Source organism: Clupea harengus, chromosome 18 (assembly GCF_900700415.2).
Source record: "Clupea harengus chromosome 18, Ch_v2.0.2, whole genome shotgun sequence".
Taxonomy (NCBI): Eukaryota; Metazoa; Chordata; class Actinopteri; order Clupeiformes; family Clupeidae; genus Clupea; species Clupea harengus.
This window is the reverse complement of record NC_045169.1, coordinates 7,436,457-7,456,160: the sequence shown is the minus strand read 5'-3', so window position 1 is coordinate 7,456,160 and position 19,704 is coordinate 7,436,457. Positions and strand designations below refer to the sequence as shown.

Below are 19,704 nucleotides of genomic sequence, written 5' to 3'. Positions count from 1 at the left end.
AAGATTTAAAGAAAGAAAGAAAAAAAAACGTAGAAACAACTCAAGTTTCATAATACACGTCTAAGAACAAAACCGACTTTTGGGATTTTTCCAGTCATAAACCTTGGCCTCTATCAGTCGATGATAAACATGAGGTGAGTTGGAGAAAAAAGATGATCTTAAGACTTGTAGTTTGACTGAATTACCAATTGGATTGGATTGCACTGATAAGCAGTTCTGTAGGCAGTAGACTTAGGCCTTTTTTAAATTATAGAAGTCCTAAAACTAAGTTTCAATTTAGGACCAATTCATTCCTTTTATTCACATTTATTATTATTTTAATTTATTTTTCAAAACAGGGCTCTTGTGCTCCTTGGTCTCTTCGTGCTCTCTGTGAATCAGATCCCTGGTTCATCCAGCACCCCTGGTTCATCCAGCACCCCTCCATTGGGTAAGCTCACAAATGCATAACCAGCACACATTCACAGTCGTGGACTCAAGAACTTCCAGTAAATGCCCTGTGTCTATATTCAGACACAGAAAATTTGTCAGAAAGGCACAGCTGATATGAACTAATGAGTCATTATCAATGATTATATGAATGTTTTTAATAGATGCACCAGCCTATATACTGCCATGTTTACAGGAAGTCTTAATCAGACAAGGGGTAGAGTTGCCGAAAACAAAAATCTGGCAGCAATACCTTCATATTGTTCAAGAGCAGAAAAAAGCTGTAGTGTTGTTACTCATGTCTGAGACAAAGTCAAGTCTACATCACTGGTGGAGAATCTGGTGTTTTCTGTTGTGGTTGGTGATGATTCACCAGCTGGTGGTTGGTGATGACATCAACCAGTGGTCACAAGAAGAACAAGAACTCCGGATCCTCCCACCTGTTGTGATTCCCTCCCTGGTTATTCTTAGACTCCCAGACAGCTTTCAGCCGAGCGTGAAGGCACCTCGGGTCTAGGGTCTTAGATGACTAACCTGGTCACAACCTGGTGGACGCCTATGCTGTTAATGTATTATGGTGTGGGTTCTGATTTTGCTCCCATTTTATTCCTGTTTTATGTATTAGGGACCTTTGTAGCTGGGTGTCATGAACGCAATTTCTGGCTGTCCATCAAGTCCAGCTTCCTAGGGCACATGGTGCGCTTTGATATTGAAGGTAATCAATGACCTTGACCTTCCTCTATGCTGTTGACTTAATCCGCTAGGCTTGCTGTGACAACATCTGCAATATCAGATCACCACTATAAGAGATTCAGAGAGATTTTCATGTGAAATAATTTTGTGTGTCACAGATGGCACTGGCATACACTTCCTATCTAGACAGCGAGCTACTGAATGTGGCTACACCATTCTGTTCGATCACCATGGAAACCTGGTGTTCCGTGCGTCATACCTGGCCTGCTATGTGGACAATAAGGTGACTCTCCACTTCAGTTGCAAAGTACATCAACACAGTATGATGTGTACTGTATGAAAATAACTTGAAACACTTTAGATTTGGATGCGTTTCTCCATGTTTTTCATCGTTTGTTGACGACGTCTGTGCTTTGTGCTGTTCTGTAGGCGGACTCTGAGTTCCGGCTGCAGGTGTGGTTTGTGAACGGGAAGGCAGGTGGGGGGGTGAGAGCCTACCCTTTACTCCTGCACTGCCTCCTGCCTCAGTCCTGGAGCCCACGAGAAGTCATCTGTGAGGCAAACTACATGGAGGTTAGGGAAAGGGGAGGAATGGCGATTTCTCTTTGGTCTGAAGTAGAAAGTACAGAGTACATGATTCCCTATTCACTCCATCCAAAAAACATGAACTTTGGGGGGGGGTTCCTTAGTTTGTCTTGGAAACACTGAAAAGTGTTATGGATGTTGTCCTTCAAGTGTTCCTGGCATTTTGATCTTCCTTATGCTTTTATAAACAATAAGCTGGTGTTCCTTTTTAATCAGTATTTATCAGCGTTGGCACTCCAGATGCAACTCATTTATTAATTAGATCAATAGGCAAATTAATAATAATGATTATGTATAAGTAAATAACTTAAAGTTGAAGCAATGTGACACTTAAGTTGTTGACACTTATCATTAACATGTTATCACCTGCTCCTTTAACTCCTGACTCCTTGGCCTTAAAGTTGTATTTCAAGTGTTGTTAATTTTTGTATTCCTAGGTTTCCATCAAGCCACAGATCCCAGTTCCTCAAAACTATAGCATGAAGTGGATGGATACTCCCCCTATGGTTTGTATAAGTACAATATTGTGGATTCATTACAATATGAAAGTGATTGAACAAACAATTTAAACATAAGGCGATAAACAAGCTGTTGCAACTCAAGATTTGGCTGGTGTTAATGGAACTGAAAGCTGTCGTCCTCTGTGATTTTCACTTTCATTTCCTTCTTTGTGTGCCTTAAGATGTGTCTGATTTCCCTGTTGTCATGATCCTTGAGACATCCACTTCCTCTCTCTCCCTCCCTTTTGCCCTCTTCCCCACTTCTTGTCAATATCTCTCCATCACTCACTGATTGTTGATCTTTCTTTCTTTTCTCTCTCTCTCTGTCAGTCATCTGAGGAGAAGGAGCAGCTGAAACAAGAAGGCATGGTGGTGTTCTACAGGCTTGGAGTTGTCCAGGGACAACCCTGGTCTGTGGGGGAGGTCCTGTCATTAGGATACATCATTAACGTCACAGACACCCGTGTTGTACTCCGCTGTGCTTACTCTTCTCCCCAGTCTTACAGACTCATGGTCAGAGCAGAACTCTTCTGTGTATATATATACAGTGTGTGTAATATATATATCATCCATCACCACACTCATACTACCATGTAACCACTGACGTGTCTCTCATGTGTCTGATACTTAGGACAAGGGAGTGTTGGTGGAGGCAGTCAGTGCTGTCATTCTGGTCCAGAGGCAAGGGCTTCTCACAGCGATTGATGTCTCAGGAGCATGCATAATGAGTAATGACTTATTTTAGGTTTTTTTCTTCTTCAGTCTTTTTATAATAACTGTAACCCCCCCCCCTCCCCCCCCAACTGTAACCCCCCTCAACTATCCCACTCTATCGGTACCATCCACCATCTTTAATCTACATTGTGGATGTAAACCTCTCGAGCTGTTGTGGTGCTGGGTGCCACCTTGTGGCAGTACATGTAAATGGTAACGTCTCTGTCCTTCTTTCTCTCTCTCGCTATCACGCTTGTTCTCTTTCTCTCTCTCTCTCTCTCTCTCTCTCTCTCTCTCTCCCCCTCTCTCCCAGATGATGCTGTGGTGGAAGGGGAACATCTGGTGTGGTCGTCTCCCCTAATTCTCAGCCTACTGGTGCACGGAGCATTTAATCACAACAGCATGAGGCTTGGGGTTGACGGGCAAGCCCTGAGTGAGTGTGCGGTCCGTGAGCGTGGCTACAAGGTCACTACAAATGACAGAGTGCTGCAGGTCAGGATTCCATTTGGTGCAGAGGGAACACACACTCGGGTAAGAAGGTCAATAAGGTCGTCTGTGTTCTTCTGTGTTCTGCAGTGCCAAAACCTGCTCCTTGGGCCCAAAAGCAATGTATGGTTTACGTCACTGACTGGTCAAGAATATGCTAACTGAACACACACCTGGTTCTGTTAATTACGGGCTTTAAAGTTCAACTGAATGAGTTAACCCTCCTATTACCTTCAAATTTACTAACATCTTTTATGCTTGGAGTCAATTTGACCCCAGCAATTTAAACCTCCAAAACATTATTATAATAAAAAATGTTTACCCAAGTTTATGTGTCAGGTACTTTAGGTTTGTTTGTTGACTACCTAAATAGCCCTTTAAATAAAATAATACCCCCACCCACCCCTCTTATACATCCAGAATACATGTTACACAACTATGGAGAAATATGCAGATCACCATAAAATCTCACTGTTTGACCTAAAATTGGAAAGAGATATCCTTCTGGTGTTTTATGGCTTTATATTAGTACATATTGTTGTTATCTATAACATTTGGAATAAAAAAAACATCTCTGTTATCAGGAATAGTAACAATGTGATGAAAAAGGTTGATATTTCTTATATATTTTATACAATTAAAACAGCCTGGGGTCAAATTGACCCCAAACAACACCTATGCGTGAAAACATATCATGTTAAAATGTCAATATTTATTTAGGGACGTTAAACATTGAATGGGGTCAAATTGACCCCAAACATAATAGGAGGGTTAAACTGGGTATGTTCTGGTTTTAAAACACTGCAGTCAAACCGTGTTGTTGGTCCCCGTTGTTTTGAGTGTAGGGCTCTAAAACCTTCATATAATAGTAAAACTAAAGTCAAGGGAACAATTCATAGGAAGTAAAAGTGCAAATTAAACAATATACCTTTGCTGTACAAGGTGACTAATGGATTAACTAAAAGAAGTAAATAATTCATGTGAAAATAATTCATTTGATTTCATAAAACATTGTTATTGTTGTGATTCTCTCTGCCAGGGTGCTGGAGTGAATGGACAGCTCTCCAAGGCTGTTTCTCTGGACCTTTTTTTCATGCTTGAGTGGCAGGATGACCTTTGGCCTCTTACTCAACACCGCACATTCAGACATCTCCTCTCCCCCTACCTACCCCACACACCAATACTCATCAACGGTTAGTATCATCCTGTTATTTCGTGGATTTTTCAGTTAAAGGAGTATTGACGATCAGCATTAACCTCTCTTGTCACTGTCAACTAAAACCAGTCATTGTCAGAATACTTTGAGCCCCTGTGTTTTCACTCTAGATTGCTGTAAACGATGCATACATTGAAGCTTTAGCTTAGCTTACCTGTTGTTTCTCACACAGACACCGTGTGCTCTGAGAAGACGTTTTCCATCACTGTGGGTGTGTTCCCATGGGAGATGTCCCTTAAGAAGTTGTCCATAGGAGGAGAACCTGTGGCATGGCCAGACGCACAAAAACAGGCCCTCCATGTCTGTCAGGTCCACTTAAAGAATGGGAGCTACATTTATCAATTAAGAGTGCCTTTCTCAAACCCTTCTATATCCCAGAAGGTGAGATGGGGGAGTTATAGATATAGAATTCATGTCCTTTCTGTCAGACATAGTCACCAATCTATATTGGTCTCTGGGATGGTGTGGCGTTTCACCATGTTCCTCACCAATCCTCTTCCATACCAGCGCATGAGAGGAGGGTACAGGAGGCTGAGCCTGGCGTTCGTCCTCACCCTCAGTCTCTCGCCCAGCGCTGAGGAGTTCAACTACAGCGCCACCGTAGTCTGTGACGTGAAGGAGGCAGGTAACTCAGCCATGCCCTCTTCATTGTTGGCCCTGTTCACATGTAGTGCTTACTTCGGCATAACGTAATTAACCTTTTTCCCTATACCGAGATGTTTCTGAAGGACTTGATGCAGAATCAGTTGTGTTGAATCATTCTTATGTCTTGTGATGAACACCACAGCATTGCATCTTAAAGGGGCTATTAATGGTTGTATCAGACTCAATTGAACTCATGAGAGTGATTTAACTTGAATTAGGTAATAGTATCAACAACAAAAACTAAGCAATGGTCACCTCTACCTTACATGAATCAGGGTGTGTGTGTGTGCCCGTGCATGTGTGTGTGTGTGTGTGTGTGTGTGTGTGTGTGTGTGTGTGTGTGTGTGTGTGTGTGCCCGTGCATGTGTGTGTGTGTGTGTGTGTGTGTGTGTGCCCGTGCATGTGTGTGTGTGTGTGTGTGTGTGTGTGTGTGTGTGTGTGCCCGTGCATGTGCGTGCGTGTGATGAACTTGTTCCTGAACGTTGCCCCTGCTGTCTTAAATAACTGGCACGCTGCAGCTGTTTTGTCCTCCCTCCTGCCCCAGCAGACACAGGTCCGTGGCTGGAGGGGGGGTGCACTGAGAGCGGGGTGCAGGTCCTGCTTCACTATGGCACCAGGGGGCGGCCGTGGGAGTTGTATGTGGGGGACCGGCAGCTGGACTGGGAGCTGGTGGAGCTGGGAGACTTCCGGCTGGAGCTGGAGGAGGATTACCTCGGTGTTGAGCTTCCTCTCTATGCCCCCGGGATGACCTATGAGGTATGGCAGGCTCATCTGCTTAAACTGACGTTGAAGTGATTCATGGTTGTCAAAGCTTCGATGACCAAGTGACTAGCCTTTAACATTCCTCTTTCTTTTAAGTACCATTAATCATTTTTGTATTTCTGATCACTTCAAACTGTCTCTGTTCAGAACCTGACACTTCAGGGTGTAGTTGCAAAGGTAGACATGAGTGTAGTTGAACTGGATGCAGTCCAGGTGCAGCACAACATAACGCAGCGTTGCAGCTTCCCTGTCCGAGATCTTCAGGGTAACTCTTGCTCTTTTTTTACACACACACACACACACACACACACACACACACACACACACACACACATATACATACATACATACATACATACATACATACATACATACATACATACATACATACATACATACATACATACATACATACATACATACATACATACATACATACATACACACATACATACACACACCAACTTTACACAAACACTCAACTCACCTTTAACTTATTTTAAATTTAAATTGTTGACTGTGAAGCATTAAGTTCAAAGAGTTCTATCTGTCCCTAGTGTGTCTTCCCGAGGGGAGAATGGTGGTTGTCGTGGATACGTCCCGCACCCTTCCCCTTACCCCACCGAACAGCGTCACCCTAATGGATCCATCCTGTGGACCCAATCAAACAGACAGCACCAGGGCTCTGTTCAACTTCACCCTCGATTCATGTGGTACCACTCAGACTGTAAGCTCATCCCTCTCAGTCTCTCATGCCCACACACACACACGCACACACACACAGAGAGAGATTGACATATGCACAGCTAATTTGGTTTGTTTGGTTTCAGTTGAATTCAATCATGGATGTGTACTCTTCATGCCACAAGATTTGTTTGCCATTTCCAACATCCAACATTTCCACCAATAAATCATTCAAAAATCATCAAATATGTGGCATACAAACAATATGATGCTCACACGAGTCCAAGAATGTCAGCAAACACTTGGCTCCCAAGCTACATGAAGTTCCTGTTCATTGTTCCTCCTGCTTATCCCCAGGTGGATGGAGATTACCTGGTGTATGAGAACCAAGTGGTGTACCCCCACGATCTCCAACCCACGGCTGAGCCCGTCATTCACAGATACTCCCCCTACAGGTGAACTCTCTCCCAAGACTTTTATTAAAATGTAACTCCACTCCCAGATCTGAGGTGCATCCAGTGTATCAATTTGCAAAATGCTAAACAGTGGGCAAGGGGCTAGAGAGAGGGGGGGTGGGGGGGGGGCAGGGCAGAGGGGGGGGCGTCAACTCCTGTGATGAGTCCCGATCAGCAAGTGAAAATGAGACTCGGGCGGGGATAGGGGACGTGGGCCAACTATTTCATTTCAAGTCCCAAGCGGTTGACTCTGTCAGCATCGGCCTTGGAAGGTTCAGAATGATTTTAATGAGTAGACGGTGTGTTGAGCCATTTTCAACCCATAAAATGCCATTTTTTTTCTTCAAATTTAACACCAGCATTGAGTTTACAGCTCAAACTTATTTCAGGGTGCAGTTACACTTTATATTAATTTTCCAAACATTCATTTTTCTCATCAATATTTCAGTAAGGCTATGTTTTACAATCTCTGTACACTGTTCATACACTTCTCTGTAAACCACTCTCATTGTCTAACGACTCACTCCCAGACCCCACTAATTGCACTGGTACCAACTTCCATCTCCCTTTTTAAAATATATTCCACCTTTCCTAAGGCTGACCGTTCAATGCCGCTTCCCAGCAAATCAAACTTTCCGAGTCTCTTTCCGGCATCCAACAGACACCTCAGTTTCCCTGCCACTGCCACGCAAGAGAGGACGCAGATCCAAGCGTAGGTTTCCGCGGCGACCCTTTGTTAGAGGTCAGTGTACGCTTCTTTGGAATCAGTTTAGTCAAGTTCTTCAATTTATGATAAATTATTTGTTGTTCAAATATGCTTCTCATGCTTGCCAGGTTTAAGAACACCAAGGGGCTTGTATGGCTGGAAGGACTGACAGTAAATTCACCACTGCATAAGGTGCTTATTATTCACATCACATCACATCACATCTGACATGTAGGAGTAGGCTATGGATGACGGGGGTCTAAGTTCACAGAGAAGAAAATGGAGGTCATTGACACGGTGGTCATCCCCCAGAACATGCACTATACGGATAACAAATAGCTCTGAGAAATGTATAGAATGTGCTATGATATTTTCTGTGTTGTTTGTTTCATGCTTATAGGTCCCAGGAATGATAAACACACATTGCTCCTCGAGTCAGCGCTGTGCCTGAGGAGTGCTTGTCCTTGAGGAGCAGGCTGCAGCAGAGCCACGGTTCCTCAGAGAACAAAACAAATACCTGGCGGTCTTGGCCACATCTGTGGTTAATAGAATTAACACCAGTAATATAATTACAATATTTTCTTATAATGAGTGTGATATTTCTCAACTATGAGATTAACATTGCTTACGTAATAAATACCTCACAACGAAACAGTGTCTCATATTGTATTGGTTACTGAATCGATAATAAAGAGGAAGGGCACCCTAAAAGAGTTTTTTTTTTAATTTTTTTTTTTTTAGCTGTAATCTAAATGATATGATTGAACTGATGAAACATATCAATTCTGGTTTTACTATTGACAACATTTCCACTTTTATCAAAATCGGCATTTTAGGAGTTAAAAAAAGCTCAATACGCCATCTACTGTTTAAAATCATCCTGGACCTAGCAAGGCCGATTCTGATGTAACTACAACCATTTGTTACATATCACGTCATGAAATCACTCATTTCACATCACTCATTTCCCCCTGATGATCCAAATCATTCACAGGAGTTTACAGACCCCCTCCTGTCGTTGGTCGCTGACGGACGCATGAACCTCTTTTACTTCAAAGTCATGCGGATATACATTTTTTAGATGTTACAACACGAGTCGTTCCTGTTGTAGTGACTTTAAGACTTTATATTAGACGAAAACACAAGTTGGATTATAGTGTATTAGACGAAAATAAATATTGGAATCAATGACGATTAGCAGTTTGCTAAGGTGAGTGTGATTTTGAGAAATTATTTAAGATAACTTTGGGTAAGGCGGCGCAGCCTAATTAACCTTTGGTAATGGAACGCTTTCTCCTCCAGATATTTCGCTATCCTTTTATTGCTAAGCAAATATATTGAAGCAAACCAAAAGCAGGGTAAGAGTCAAAACTAACCAGCAGAAAATGTTTGACACAGTCACTTAATTTTTTACACTTTTTTTGTGGCAAACTGTTATAGTCCGCATCTATTTTTCTCTTATCGAGTCCCTCTTAAGGTGACCGCAGAATGCAAGGAGGCAAGTATGTTATTCTCCATGGAACATTCGGGAATGGACGTCCAGTGGGAGATTGGCAGCCTTCCCCTGACGCAGCGAATGGCCATGATTCGCGGTTACATCATGCGAAACACCGCTAAGCACATGACCCTGGAGGTCCCGTTATTTTCTGTTGGTTACAGATACGAGGTACTGAGCAAGGTTTTAGATTTCAAACTTCCAATGAATTGGCTATGATTTCCCATCTTGCTTAATGTTTTACTGGTTTAATCACTGTGCACCAGGACATCAACCTCAAGCACTTCTATGCGAGTTTTGAAGTAATCTTCAGAGACACTGAGACCCTGAATATTTCAGTGACTAAAGTTCAGCGATGTCTCTTCAAAACCCATGAACTCATAGGTACATTTCTTTATCAAAGTGACACCTGTAATCAGGTTTGAAGAATGCATTCGGTTATCATTTTGAAGGGGATGGAGACATTTTTTTTTAAGAATATTGTTTATTTCACATGTGAAATTTTTGTAATGTTGTCAACCAACCCAAGCTTTTTCTGTTGCCCCGCAGTGTGTGGCCCTGAGGGAGTGGTCAGTGTAGTGACGAGCACAGCCATGGTCCGACCTCGGATGCACCCCAACAGGACCTCCCTCCTGGATAGCAGGTGTCGACCAGAGGAGACGGACAACAATCGGATGCTCTTCGTCTTCACAGTGGACACCTGTGGGACTAAGAGCAGGGTGGGTTCCTGAAACCTAAATGCACTGAATAATGGCTGCACACAGGCACTTAACCCCACTTACACACATACATAACAAAGGCTGAGAACCCACCTCTACAAACTCTTTTGATCATTGTTTGTTTTTGTTTTTAATTGTTCAGATTGATGCAAACTATGTGACCTATGAGAATGAGGTTGTTTTACTGCGAGAGCTTTTCCCAGCGAGACAACCCATCATCACCAGAGACTCTGCCTTCAGGTAAAACAATTAGAAAATGCTATGCTATTTGGCAGTATTATAACTGTCTCTATGATCTTGGAGTTTGACACACAAGAACAAGAACTTTAGCTAACAATACTAAGGTACTAGTTGTTTGTGTTCTTGACCTTAAAGCTCCTGTGATTTACAGGCTGACTGTTCGTTGCCATTACCGTGCTACCCCCATCTCCATTCTTCCTGTGGACAGCATACCGCGCAACAGCCTTCTGACACCTGGCAGGGGCTCCATCGTTGAGATGCGGCAAGACAAGACTAGAATACGTAAGCTGTGGTATGAAAGACTGAAGGGCAACATGTTCTATTGGAGCACATACTTTATGTCAAAACAGAAAATGTTGGCTGCCTCTCTGTCCTGTCAATTCATGGATAATCATCTCTCTCGCTCTCTCTCTCTCCTTTCTTTTTCTCTCACATACTCTTTCACTCACTCACACCTACACACTCACACTTGCACACACATGAGAACAGGAAGCAGGTTTAAGGCTGTTGGCAGTGATTTCATTGGCATTGTGAGGGCCAAGGCTGCAGTCCCACAGGCACAGCAGCTCATGCAGGATGATGTCGCCGCAGAACCCAAAGGTGAGGAGAATACGGCACATTCCAAGTGCTGCTAATGAGGTTTGGGCTGGGACTCGGTGAGCCATTAATCATATGCTTCCTGAGTAATATTATCTTTGAGGTATTAGCATGGACGGATTAAGAAACCAAGGGCCCCTGGGCCTGGACATGTTAAAGCCCCCCCCCCCCCCCCCCTCGCGAAAAAGAAATTGTGGGCTCGCAAAACACGCACGCACACACAAACACCATTAGGCGTATATATATATTTCACCAACAATGTGTTGGATTTTCCGGTCTAATTAGAAACTTTGGCTATTATATTGGGAAAGTAAGCAGGTCAAAGTTTACTCCGTAACATCCACCTTCGGTGAGGTGTGCACTGCCCTGCTATTGTGTGTATTGTATTACATGTGACAGGGCAACAGCCGAGTGATTCTTTTCCAAATTGAAACTGATTAAGACCTACCTGAGGGGCAGCATGGGGCAGGAGAGGCTGAATGGGCTGGCTATCCTGTCCATTGAAAAAGCAAATCATGCATCACCAATTTTATGTTTGAAAGGCGTCGTTCGGCAGGTGTACTGTGCCTCTGGCTGTGCTCAGTCAGCTTGTAGGTCTTGACGTTCAGATTCTGCGCCTAAACTAGCTATATCGTATCGTCTCGTCACATGATCAAATAGAGACTTGACATTGGACAACAAGATACATATTACCCAGCAATCATCATTACATATCTGTATATGACAAAAATAAGAAAATAAGAAATTATTTATTTAATTGAATCGGCTTTTTAATAGTTTCTATAGTGTATGTACGATAAGCATATAATTGTGTTATAGATTGCTACTGACGATTTCCCCCTAAAAATGATGAAAACCATGACAGACAGGTTAGCCATTTTGAGGGGATATATAGCATAAGGTATCCTTAGCAGTCCAAAAAAAAATCATCCTTGATCGCTGTCGCATTAAACTAGCAACACTTTGACATTCATGTGTACGAGAAAAGTAAGAAAGCAGGGTCTGCTTTGCCTAAGAACCTTCCGCGCAGGCTGCATTGTCTATAGTTACGCCCCTGGTGCACATATACTTTTTCTAAAACAGCACAGGAACACTCAATTAAAGCCATTAGCAAATGAACAAAATACACCTTTTCCAACCACAAATAAGAGATACATAACAGCGACTTCACGCAGAGGCTCTGGCTTATGGGCCCCCTGAGCTCATGGGCCCCTGGGCCTGGGCCCGGTAGGCCAGTTCGGTAATCCATCCCTAGGTATTAGGCTACATATCAGGTGTAAAATTGCCTTTCAGTTCATCTCCCTCACAAATATTATGGTCATTAACTTGTTGTGTGTTGCTCCTCAGGTGCTTCTATGTGCCGGCCCTTGTGATCGTCTCTGCGCTGGGCATATAACTTGCTGCCGCAAAGACAATGTTCTGTTTGAAATAAACAAATTCAATCAACAATTTTCTCATTATTTATTATTTGAAAATAAATCACAATGGATCGTAAGTCCATATGAACTAAAATGTGTTGATTCATTACTGATTTCCATGGTATAAACCAGCAGATACTGATATCCTGCATGGGAACACAAGCCCACTCCTGAATAATTGAATTTGAATTCATAAGTATTTGAATAATGTGTATATACAGTCAGGGCTGTAGTGGAGGGTAAACGCACGTAAACGCCGTTTACGCACCTCTGGAATTTTGGAAATGGCGTTTACGCACCTCTAAATATCGTTTACGCACCTGTAAGTGGCGTTTACGCACCTCAAAGTTCCCTGGCCTTGTATTCTGCAGTTGGAATAATCAGAAATAAATTTGGTGTCATTTTAAAACACCTAAATTTCAAATTGTTGAACATATAAACGCTGTAGTCTGAATCATTTTCATATGCGCTGTATTATGGTCTGTGACCCTCCAATCGGTGCCTTGGCTACGGCGGCGACACCAATCAGGATCCAGGAAGTATGTAAAAACATACACGTTGTGGATTAGCCTGCCTGCCTACCTGTTCGGAATGGATTAATTAGCCATGGATATCAGGCGATTTTTGAAGAGACCATCAGTGCTCCCACTCCCACAGATGCCCGCAAAAGGCCTCAAGTACAAAGTAAGACTGAAGAAGATCAATTCACGTTTTTAAACGTTGTTTTGGTTCGGACAACATCGCATTAAGACAGGGACAAACTCTATTAATAACGTGCTTGCAAATACGATGATGCAGGTAACAAGCCAGCCTTCCCGGTGCCATCTAAATAGGCCTAATAAAACGTCAATTATTTCAGCAATTGAAGATGCATGAGTAATTATCATCACGCATATCGCTGTAGATTAGGCTAATTCAGGGGTTTTCAACCGGGGGTCCGCGACATGAGCCTATGTTGATCAGTTCACCTTTGATTTTTTATTTATTTTTATAAATTCGCTTTGATATTTCAACACATTTCAAGATTACACTTAAATATCGTGAAAAACATGGAAGAAATTACACTGACAAGTGCTACAGGCCGAATATGTGCGCGGGGGAGGGGGCGTGGCGACGGCGGTTAGTGATCTACCCTGATAACTGCACATATTTAAGTGTTATAGGCAGAATATCTGTGCAGGGGGAGGGGACGTGGCGGCGGCTGGCGATGTACCCTGATAATTTCACATATTTAAGTGTTATAGGCAGAATATCTGTGCTGGGGGAGGGGGCGTGGTGGCGGTTACAAACATGCACGCGCGTGCAGGTACATCAGTGGGCCGCAAATTACTTTCTAGTCAGAATGGTGGTCCCTGGGACAAAACCAGTTGAAAACCCCTGGGCTAATTCATTGAAAATGGTAGACAGATTCTTTGCAAACCAGTTAGACATAGCTAAGTGAATTGCTACGTGAAATGTTTTAGCTTAGCTATAGAATCTTCCATTTTCGCGGTCAAGGTCAAATATAAGTGTAGCAGAAAAGAAACAGCAGAACAAGCATAAACCCGACAGGTGAGGCAGAGGTACTGTTTGCCTCATCTCCGTGATTTTTTTTTTTATGTCAGATCAGCAATACTAAGAAGGTTCTACGCATGCGCTCAACCCAGTTTGTGAGGGATTGCGCAATCTGAGATGAGGCACAGCCTCCCCTGCCCGTACGTCTTAATATAGCAATTGTGTTGTTGTGTTGTGTTGACATTGGATGTTTCTCCAATGGTTAAAGAACAGGGGAAGTGTTTAATTGCAGCATGGTTTCTTTTTAAATTATACTTTTCAGCTGTAACACTCAGGGCCTGTTTCCAGAGGCCTTTCATTTTTTTGTAGGTCCTATAGAGGTCCTTTCTTTTGTCTCCCCCTCCAGCCCCTTCATTGTTGTGAGGCCTACACATACTTTTCTTTACTGTTTTCTTGAAATTGAATAAACTACAAACACATGTAATCATTGTCATTGATTTAATATGACTTGAACTGATAACATAATGGAATATAGCCAGGACAGCCTTACAGAGTCGCAACGCTTTGTGTTGCGTTGCTTCGCGTCGAGGTCGGTCTGATCACAAAATTCATAGTTTACCCACCTCTAATTTTACCACTACAGCCCTGTATACAGTCATGGACAAAAATATTGGCACCCGTGCACTTCTGTCAAATAATGTACCACTTCTCCCAGAAAATTGTTGCAATTACAAATGCTTTGGTATTCACATGTTGATTTATATTGTTTGCATTGGAACAACCCCAAAAAAGCAGAGAAGAAAAGCCAAATCGGACATGATTCCACACAAATCTCCAAAAGTGGACTGGACAAAATTATTGGCACCTTTTCAAAATTGTAAGAAATAATTGTATTTCAAGCATGTAATGCTCCATTTGTATTTAAACTCACCTGTGGCAAGTCACAGATGCTGGTAATATAGAAGTCACATTTGCGAGACGAGACGAGACGAAAATGTTGGTGGTTGACTAAGTCACAATTTGTTTTTTCTAAACATCATTGTTTGAATGTTGCCCGGTTCTGTATCTATCCCTCCTCCACTCCCTGAGATGCACAGACATGCAAGTGATGCCCTAACAAACGTTATATGATGGCTCAAGTTCAAGCACTCGGTACTGGAAGAAAAAGAAGAATAGATATCTGGACAGTCTTTAATTATAACTTGACAGAAAATAAAACACAATGCACCGCAATAACAGGAGAGAAACCTTGTGTTTTCAAAATAGGTGGGAAGAACACATCAAGAGCCACCTGAAAGCGCACAAGACAACCGTGCCATTTATGCCAAGGTAAATTAGCTAGTAACTGTCAATGATAATTAGCTAATGTTAACTAGTTATTAGAATATATTAGCCAACGTTAAGTTAACTTCAAAGGGGCAGTCGAGTGTATAGGTTGTGTCAGCTTGGAAAACTAGCGAATCATTTTCAGTTGAAACCTCCCGTTTGGCTTGGCAAATGAGTTCCAAAACGTTGAGCTAGCTAACGTTAGCTAACTATGAGGTAGTATAGCTAAGTTATACTAGCTAGTAAACGCATTGCAGAATGGACTATAGGACAGGCCACGCATGACATTAAACAAGAAATTACATATCCTTGTCTATTTATGCAATTTTTTATTATCATTGGCACCACTTTTAACTCTGAAAACTATCCGTCTAGCTAAATCTGTTGGTTATCAGATTGCACAGCAATTCATATGGAGGATATGTGGTTGATTTAACTCTAAGGCCAGGTAGGCACAGTGTTGCCAACTTTTCTGTGAGGAAAGTAGCTGTTAGCTCTCCCAAAAGTCGCCAGAAGTCGCTAGATGACGTAATCAACTAATTTGCATAATATGCAAATAAGCTGCGCATGCGCACATTATGCGATTCTGGGAGAGGTACAATTTGCGCGTGAATACAAAGTTCTAATATTTTGCCCGCGAATACAAAGCTCTAATATTTTGCTGCTATCTACTAGTCAGACTGGCCGCGCAGGCGCTGTGTGAGTGGAGAGGAGACAACGACAGCCCTCGCTGTACTCATCTCTCGTGAGATCGGTTGTAACGTGAACTGCAAAACGGGATATGTGAGATGCTTTTTCAGTGCTTTATCAACACAATAATCAACCAATTGACAGAAAAAAGTCGCTAGATTTGTCGCTAGTCGCTTTTTGCTAATAAAGTCGCCAAGGGGGTCTGGAAAGTCGCCAGATATAGCGACAAAGTTGCTAAGTTGGCAACACTGGGTAGGCATAGTAGTTGTATTGTGCTATCACATCATTTGAATCTTCAAAATCTAGACTTGATATCCTCTTATATTTTAATGATAATAATGTTAATTAAGTATTGCCTTAAAATGATTATTTACATTGAATTAATTGGAATTCAGCTGTAGGCATTTCTGGCAATGCGCACTCCTGATTTGAATCCTACCTCACTGGGCGCTCGTTCAACGTGTCATGGCAAGGTCAGCTGTCTGTACCTCACCGCCTCACCACTGGGGTGCCCCAAGGCTCGGTGATGGGACCACTTCTCTTTGCCATTTACACCACCTCGTTGGGCCCTATCATCCGCTCGCATGGTTTTTCCTACCACTGTTATGCCGATGATACTCAACTGTTTCTGTCTTTCCCTCCTGAGGACACCACGGCCTCGGCGCGGATCTCGGACTGTCTTGCTGATATATCCACATGGATGAAAAATCACCACCTTCAGCTGAACCTGGCCAAAACGGAACTGATGGTCTTCCCAGCCAAACAGGTCATCCACCACAACATCAATATCAATACTGACTCTTTATCTCTTGTTTCATCCAAAACAGCAAGAAACCTCAGGGTCATTATTCATGACCAACTGACCTTCACGGCCCACATCGCCTCTGTCTCTAGGTTGTGCCGCTTTGCGCTATACAACATCCGCAAAATCAGGCCGTACCTAACCCAGTATGCCACCCAGCTGCTTGGTGAGTTCCCGCCTTGACTACTGCAACGCCCTCCTAACGGGCCTGCCAGCTTGCGTGGTGAAACCACTACAGATGATCCAGAACGCGGTGGCGCGTCTGGTGTTCAACCAACCGAAAAGGGCACACGTCACCCCGCTACTCATTGAGCTCCACTGGCTGCCAGTAGCTGCTCGCATTAAGTTCAAGTCACTTATGCTTGCCTACAGAGTGCTTGCTGGTTCTGCTCACACCTACCTGAATGCTCTTGTAAGGGCAAATTTTACACCCAGGACGCTGCGCTCGTCTAGTGAGCGTCGTTTGGCACTGCCGTCTGTGCAAGCACGGCAATCCAGACTATTCTCATTTGTAGTTCCACGTTGGTGGAACGAACTGCCTAGTACTACCAGAGCAGGGGCGTCCCTCTCTACCTTCAAGAAGCTTTTGAAGACCCAACTCTTCAGAGAGCACCTCCCTTCCTAACTGGCACCTGACTAGCGCTTAACTTGCACTTCAGCAGTTACATTCCTGCACTTCTTTTTCCTTTTTTCTAGGTCGTTGTTTTCTAATTCTCATGTAAAGTAGTATTTATTGTTACACCATGCTTTTTATTGCTCTTAGCTTGACTGTTCTCTCCCTTGTACGTCACTTTGGCTAAAAGCGTCTGCTAAATGACTAAATGTAAATGAAATGTAAATGTAGGCATATACTAGGAGATCTGTATCTTAGAGACTAATTGCATCCACAATTTAAGTACTGCAAGCTTGACTATTATGCAGTTGTAGACACAACAAAGGGGGTCCCCGCGCCTGAGAAGGGAAGGAAAGGGGTGTAATGTGGCTATAAGATGGACTTTTAAATGTGACTAAAACTAGACTAAAATGTAATGAGACTTCGTCGACTTAAACTAGACTAAAATGTTCTGAGTTTTCGTAGACTAAAACTAAGGAGGATAAAAATGACTAAATGTGACTAAAACTAATATGCATTTTCGTCTAAAGACTAAGACTAAATCTAAAATAGCTGCCAAAATGTACACTGTTTGCAACCAGTTCAATGGAGCAAAGTTGACTCAACCTTTGTGTTGTGTGTCTGTATACCACACTGAGCATGGAGAAAAGAATGAAGAGCAAAGAATTGTCTGAGGATTTGAGAACCAACATTTTAGAAAAGCATAGACAATCTCAAGGCTACAAGTCCATCTCCGGAGATCTAAATGTTCCTGTGTCCACTGTGCGCAGTGTCATCAAGAAGTTTACAGCCCATGGCATTGTGACTTACCTCCCTGGATGTGGAAGGAAGAGAAAAATTGATGACAGAATGCAACAAAGGATTGTTTGAATGGTGGATAAAAAACCTAGAACAACTTCAAAACAAATTCAAGCTGCCCTGCAGACACAGGGTACAACAGTGTCAGCTCGCACTATCCGTTGCAATTTGAATGAAATGGGATGCTATGGTAGGAGACTCAGGAGGTCCCCACTGCTGACACAGAGACATAAAAAAAGCCAGACTGGAGTTTGTCAAAACTTTCCTGGGGAAGCAAAAATCATTCTGGGAGAACGTCCTGTGATCAGATGAGACCAAAGTAGAGCTTTTTGGTAAAGCAGTTTACAGAAAACAAAATGAGGCCTTCAAAGAAAAAAACACGGTCCCTACAGTCAAACATGGTGGAGGTGGGCCGATGTTTTGGGGTTGCTTTGCTGCTTCTGGAATCCGATGCCTTGACTGTGTGCATGGCATCATGAAATCTGAGGACTACCAAAGAATTTTTGGGTGCAATGTAGGGCCCAGTGTCAGAAAGCTGGGTCTCCTTCAGAGGTCATGGGTCTTTCAGCAGGACAATGACCCATAGAACACTTCAAAAAGCATCCTGAAATGGTTAAGACAAAGCACTGGAGAGTTCTAAAGTGGCCGAGATGAGTCCAGATCTTAATCCCATAGCACACCTGTGTCTTGATCTCAAAACAGCAGTTGGGAGAAGGCACTCTTCAAATGTGAGAGACCTGCAGCAGTTGGCAAAAGAAGAGTGGTCCAAAATTCCAGTAGAGAGTTGTAAGACACTCATTCATGGTTACAGGAAGCGATTGATTTCAGTTATTTTTTTCCAAAGGGTGTGCTATCAAGTTGAGGGTGCCAATAATTTTGTCCACTCCATTTTTGGAGTTTTGTGTGGAATCAAGTCAGATTTGTCATTTTTTCTCAGATTTTTTGTGTTGTTCCAATGCAAACAAAAGAAATAAACATGTGAATACCAAAGCATTTGTCATTGCAACAATTTTCTGGGAGAAGTGGTGCATTATCTGACAGAAGTGCAGGGGTGCCAATATTTTTTTATTTTATTTTTACATGACTATATGTCACTTTGGTCTCCTAAATTACAATCCTTCTGTACATGCTGTAAATGTCTGGAATAAGACAATACATTATTTTATATAAGTGGGTGTGGGTGGGTGTGAGGGGGGCAAAACTCATTGCTCATTGAAATACAACATATTCTTTGCTTTGAGAGATACCTCAAGGACCTCTGACACCAAAGCTTACCATTATTTCTGTCAGCCTCTGTTTTACCACACCTGATTTAATTAATCCCTTTTTTTGTCCATCCAATCAAAACCCAAATTAGGTGTTTCAAGATTACCTGGGAACACTTACGGCACACTCACACGGTTGCGTTAAGCCCGAATTATAGATCTGCGTCGGTGTCCGTCCGGACACATAGCCACGCCTTGGCAACACCCTTCCCCGTGGTGGAACGCCCATCCGAGCCCATCGGAGAGCTGGACGGACACCGACGTGCACCTCTCGATTTTTGTAACTTTTTCGGATACGAACGGATAGCGACGGATACCCCCTTGGCTGTGATTGGTCCGCTAACGAAATCATTTCCTAACGACATCATTTCC

At 42.8% G+C, this 19,704-nt stretch overlaps 1 protein-coding gene across 1 annotated transcript; it reads left to right on the top strand.

The window, feature by feature from the left end:
- Positions 1-20: 20 nt before the first annotated feature.
- Positions 21-12,375, top strand: LOC105907135. Its single transcript, XM_042710517.1, has 26 exons — positions 21-134; positions 339-430; positions 1,055-1,144; positions 1,281-1,405; positions 1,552-1,695; positions 2,145-2,213; positions 2,538-2,720; positions 2,839-2,935; positions 3,235-3,452; positions 4,447-4,600; positions 4,796-5,004; positions 5,131-5,248; positions 5,813-6,024; positions 6,178-6,295; positions 6,588-6,757; positions 7,072-7,169; positions 7,766-7,911; positions 8,276-8,309; positions 9,178-9,233; positions 9,342-9,541; positions 9,637-9,754; positions 9,920-10,089; positions 10,232-10,329; positions 10,481-10,611; positions 10,819-10,929; positions 12,274-12,375. The coding sequence occupies exons 1-26, from the start codon at positions 121-123 to the stop codon at positions 12,297-12,299; spliced, it is 3,201 nt and encodes a 1,066-aa protein (XP_042566451.1). The 5' UTR covers positions 21-120; the 3' UTR covers positions 12,300-12,375.
- The last annotated feature ends 7,329 nt before the right edge of the window (positions 12,376-19,704 follow it).

What these genes read in the sequence shown, in the direction of transcription:
- LOC105907135 (XM_042710517.1), top strand. An exon ending in GGATGGATACTCCCCCTATG is followed by an intron (nt 2,214 to 2,537) that starts GTTTGTATAAGT and finishes TCTCTCTGTCAG; the next exon opens with TCATCTGAGGAGAAGGAGCA. An exon ending in GCAAGACAAGACTAGAATAC is followed by an intron (nt 10,612 to 10,818) that starts GTAAGCTGTGGT and finishes ACATGAGAACAG; the next exon opens with GAAGCAGGTTTAAGGCTGTT.